Source organism: Zea mays, chromosome 4 (genome assembly GCF_902167145.1).
Source record: "Zea mays cultivar B73 chromosome 4, Zm-B73-REFERENCE-NAM-5.0, whole genome shotgun sequence".
Lineage (NCBI taxonomy): Eukaryota > Viridiplantae > Streptophyta > Magnoliopsida > Poales > Poaceae > Zea > Zea mays.
The window spans coordinates 129,351,286-129,356,697 of record NC_050099.1 but is presented as its reverse complement, the minus strand read 5'-3'; the positions used below and the strand labels follow the sequence as shown (position 1 = coordinate 129,356,697).

The following is a 5,412-nucleotide window of genomic DNA, read 5'->3' as shown; positions in this document are numbered from 1 at the left end:
CGATCTTGGATGCGTCGATTGGAACCCTACTTGGTGTAGACTCCTTATTTTCTTTCGTTGCCTTAAATACAACGGGTTGCACCTCAGGTGTGGAGGTGGCGCCTTGCTCCAAGATGACAATATGTTTGGAGTCTTTGATCATTAGTTCAAAGCTCACAAACTTGCCAATAACCTCCTCGGGAGACATCTGTTTGTATCTAGGATCCCCATGAATTAATTGTACTTGAGTAGGGTTACAAAAAACAAGGGATCTTAGAATATCCTTGACCATTTCATGGTCATACCATTTGGTGCTCCTGAGGTTGCGCACTTGGTTGACCATCGTCTTGAGCCAGCTGTACATGGCTTGCGGCTCTTCCCCTTTGTTGACGACGAATCGACCGAGTTCTCCCTCGATCGTTTCGCTTTTGGTGATCTTTGTCACTTTGTCCCCTTCGTGCACGGTTTTGAGGACGTCCCAAATTTCTTTGGCGTTCTTTAACCCTTGCACCTTATTATACTCCTCTCGACATAGAGAGGCGAGGAGTATAGAAGTGGCTTGGGAGTTAAAGTGCCTAATTTGAGCGGCCTCGTCCGAGTCGTAGTCCTCGTCCCCCACTTGAGGTGCCTGCGCTCCAAACTCAACAAGTCCGAAAGATTATTTCTCTTGCTAAGAGTTGCTCAAGAAATGTGGATGACGTATGGGAGCAAACTCAAATCAATACTAGCAAAGAAATGTTAGAGAGAGGAAAGAGGGCAAACAAATCAAGCGAGAATCAAAGCGAGTAGACACGGTGATTTGTTTTACCGAGGTTCGGTTCCAAAGAACCTAGTCCCTGTTGAGGAGGCCACAAAGGTTGGGTCTATTTCAACCCTTTCCCTCTCTCTCAAACGGTCACTTAGACCGAGTGAGCCTTCCTTTAATCACACGGGTCACTAAAACCCCGCAAGGACCACCACACACTTGGTGTCTCTTGCTTAGCTTTACAAAGCACTTGAGAAATGGAATGAGAAAGGAAGGAGGCAATCCAAGTGACAAGAGCAACAAAAGAACACAAGTGATCCTTCCACAAGCCCTTAAGCACTAGAGTTGATTTTTGGGAACATGGAGTGGATTGCTTGCTTTGATTGTGTCTTGGAGTATTGGACTTATCTCTTGCAATGAATGAATATTTTAGAAGGCTTGGATGGCTTTGAATGAGGTGGTTGAGGGGGTATTTATAGCCCCCAACCACTTCCTAGCTGTTGCTGGCGATGGGCGCACCGGACAGTCTGGTGGCGCACCGGACAGTCACTGTTCACTGTCCGGTGCGCACCATGTCAGCGTGTTCGTTAGGGTTTGGAGCTGTTGACCGTTGGAGGGCGTTGTCTTTTTGCTGCACCGGATAGTCTGCACTGTTTGACATTGTTCATCTGAGCAGTCGACCGTTGGCGCGCAGGGAGCCGTTGCTCCGCTAGCTCACCAGACAGTCTGGTGGCACACCGGACAGTCCGGTGAAATATAGCGGAGGGTGTCCGTGGAATTCCCGAGAGTGGCTGATTTGATTGAGCTCGAGCCTGGTGCACTATCCGGTGCACACCGACACTAGTTTGCGATTTGGGATTGATGTGCATAGGTTACTTAGAATTATACCAATGAAAGGCTTTATGCATATGAATGGATTGCTTTTCTCTTATTTAACATTCTGTACCACATTTGCACCACTTATTTGTTTTTGCAAATCTATTGGAAAAATCCTTTCAAAAAATCTTTTGCAAATAGTCAAAGGTATAGGAATAACATTGTAAGAAGCATTTTTAGGATTTGAAATTCCCCCATGTTTCAAATGCTTTTTCTTTGACTAAATAAAAGCTCCCCTTGAATGAATTATCCCCTTAGCTTTCAAGATGGTTTTTGAAATGGATACCAAAAACCAATTGAATTTTTTTCATACAAATGAGATACCAATTGAAAATTGACTTTAAGATACCAATTGAAAATTCATTTTTAGGCTAAATCAAATACCAATTGAAAATACATTGGAGGACGTTAGGGTTTGGAGCTGTTGACCGTTGGAGGACGTTGTCTTTTTGCTGCACCGGACAGTCCGGTGTCACACCAGACCGTCCGGTGACCTCTGACTTCTGCACTCTGACATCTGCGCGGCACTGTTTGACACTGTTCATCTGAGCAGTCGACCGTTAATGCACAGGGAGCCGTGGCTCCGCTCCCTCATCGGATAGTCTGGTGGCACACCGGACAGTCTGGCGAATTATAGCGGAGGGTGTCCCTAGAATTTCCGAGAGTGGCTGGTTTGATTGAGCTCGAGCCTGGTGCACCGGACAATGTCCGGTGCGCCAAATTTCAGCACACTCTAAGTCTTGCTCCGATTTTGATTGAGTCCCAAACTGAATTTCTTTCTTGGTTTGTGTTGAACCTTATGCACATGTGATAAATAATATCTAGACAACCTAGTTAGTCCACGTGATTTGTGTTGGTCGTCAATCACTAAAATCGATTATAGGAAATGATTAGGTCTATTTCCGTTTCATAAATGCTGCTCAACACAAACTAACCCTCATATACCATACCAGTCACCTCCATATCGCCTACTAGCTTCCCCTCTTCTCTACAAACACATTCTAGGCGTCGTCGATCTCCTTTCCTTCCCCTTTATTTGCTTGGTTGGTCCTTGCCCGCTCCATCGGCACTACTGTGATGTATAAGACAAGGGCTCACTGATGCTAACTATATCTAGATTCTCGAAGATCTATCGTGCCTCCTCCGTTCTTACGACACAAATATGCTTCCTCCGATCTTGATGAGGCGGCGACACTAAGGTCCAGCGTGATGGTGCGGGTCTAACGAGCTCATTGGGCCGATACAACATGATCAAGTCCTTTGCCATGTCCAGCGAGCACAACAGGGCACAACTATAGCTCACTCCCATGTCGTTCTAGGCTCGGTACCATCATGTCGTGTTTAGAGGGGCTCGTACGTGTTGTACTATGTCATTCGATTAAGCATATGTAGATGTCGTCGTGCTACTCTTCAAGACAAAGCAACATGTTAGATCGACATGCATAGGCGTGCAAAATTTGTGAAGGATCACCATCGATGTCGCAGAGGATAAGGCACCGAGAAGTATCCCTATATCTCTTTTGATCTTAACGCCTAATTCTCTCTAGCTCTTCAGCAATCAGTTACGTTTGCGGTAGGCAAAAAACTACCCCTTCCATATCCCCCTTGACCCACAAAAAAAATCAACTCCTATAACCACATTAGGGCATGTCGATTTCACCCACAGCGGAGAGGATTGAGGGGAATTGAATCCCTTTTATTTAATTTTGACTAGAAAGTGATTTAATCTCCTCCAGTCACTCTCAATTCACTCCTAACCGAACAAGCATTTAATAAGGTGTTTGGTTTATAGAGACTAATTTTTAGTCTCTCAATTTTATTCTATTTTAGTCCCTAAATTGCTAAATATGCCCGTATTTAGCAATTTAGAGACTAAAATGGAATAAAATGGTAGGACAAAAAATTAGTCCTTAAACATCTCCTAAGTCAAACTATATTAAGTCAAACTATATTCAGTAGCTTCAACTTTGTAAAGAAGACAATAATATTTATAGCACCAGATAAATATATTATAAAAATGTTTTATTACGTGCATACATACATATAATGATATCAAATTTAATGCCACAAATATAGTCCCTTTTCTTATAATAAATCCAATAGAAATAATTTAATTTTTAGCGACTTTAGAAGTAAAAGACTACTTTCCACGCGGGAACCATAAAGTCACGTGCACGTTTGACGCTTGGACCGGCCGCGCGTCAATAACGGAACCCGTCTTCGCCGCCGCGACGGACTCTCTCACTAGCCGGCACTGCACCAATCTCTACCGGAATTCACACGCTGGAGGACTACCCGCGACCGTGACGTCAGGCCCGGCCCCCAACGGAACACCAGCCGAACCCCGACCGACGACCCTGGCGTTGCACGGGAGACTTGGTGCGGCCGGCTGGTGCGTCACGCGTGACATCGCGGAAAATTCATCAGTGTTTCAGCATGCGGAGTTGCGGACGAGGGCGATAGCTTCCGCGCGGCCCAAGTAACCGAGATTCTCCGCCGCTCTGGCAGTTTCCTAGCCTTTTTTTTTCTCTGCTCGCGTGCCAAAAAGTCTACGGCCCATGCTCCGCTCACCGCCCTATATCGTGCCGGCTATAAATTAGAAGCAGCGCAACGCAAGCTCAACCCAGCTCGAAACGTCACGGGTCACGGAGAGACCGCGCAGCAGCAGAGCTAGTTCGTTCAGGCAGCTTTATTTGAGCAGACATATATAGGAGAAGATCCGAGGAGAAAGATATTAGCTTGCTAAGAGATCTCGCCATGGCGTCCATGATGGGAGGAGACTTGGTGGAGGCGTACGTGCTCAAGAACGCGTGCAAGGAGAAGCTCCGGCGCATGGAGGCGGCGGCGGCGGCGGCCGACGATAAGACGAGCAAGCAGGGCCGCCTCGCGGAGAAGAAGGTCTCAGGCAGAGGACGACGCCTGCTTGGGCTCCTGAAGAAGAAGGTGCACCCAAAAGCGGCCGCGTCGTCGTCGCCACCCGAAAGCGGCGCTGAAGAAGCAGCCTCGTCTTCTTGATTCAGCTCCGTCCAACAAATTCGCTGCCCACCATTGCCGGACGATAGATCAGCCGTGTGGGAGACGAAGACGAAGCACGAGCACGTGCGTGGCCTGCTCGAAACCACTCAAACAGAGACAGAGTGCGTGCTTTTCTAGCTAGGATTGTGTTGTTGTGTACTACTTGTGTAGCCTTCGTTCGTTCGTTCTTTCGTTCTCTGTTCACTCGCTTGAGATCGATCGTGTTGTTTCATTGGTAAGTGGTAACTCAGTGCAAGTTACGTGAAATGGCAAAACGTATTGGCCAAGCGCCCAAGCTATACTATATAATTTACTTCAGCTATAATATTGTCTTCCCTGTGTGTGTAATGGCTGCGATAATTAAATGTTTATCATATGAACGTCCAAGTTATGCGTAACTTAAATTACGAGTGATTCAGCTTTTTGAATTTTGATGGCTGCTCCGAGCACACTGAAAATGGGTCGGCCTGCCTTCAGTCTATTGATCACTACTAAGGAGAGCAGCCACCAAACAAGGATGGTTAAATGACAGCATATCATGTGTGTCTATATATATATATATATATATATATATATATATATATATATATATATATATATATATATATATATATATATATATATATATATATATATATATATATATATATATATATAGTATTTAGAGCCCTGGGCTCTATTTAACTACAGGAAGCCCCGACGAGGTGTGCAGACCGCACCGGACCCTTTTTGGCTTATTGTACCTACCTGTGCTTACGCTAAATTATAATACGAGTTATGCTGATATGTGTATCAGT

At 45.5% G+C, this 5,412-nt stretch overlaps 1 protein-coding gene across 1 annotated transcript; it reads left to right on the top strand.

Annotated features, from left to right (window-relative positions):
* Positions 1-4,209: 4,209 nt before the first annotated feature.
* LOC100278951 (uncharacterized) lies at positions 4,210-4,995 on the top strand. The gene has a single exon (XM_008680499.4). The coding sequence runs from the start codon at positions 4,358-4,360 to the stop codon at positions 4,613-4,615; it is 258 nt and encodes an 85-aa protein (XP_008678721.1). The 5' UTR covers positions 4,210-4,357; the 3' UTR covers positions 4,616-4,995.
* The last annotated feature ends 417 nt before the right edge of the window (positions 4,996-5,412 follow it).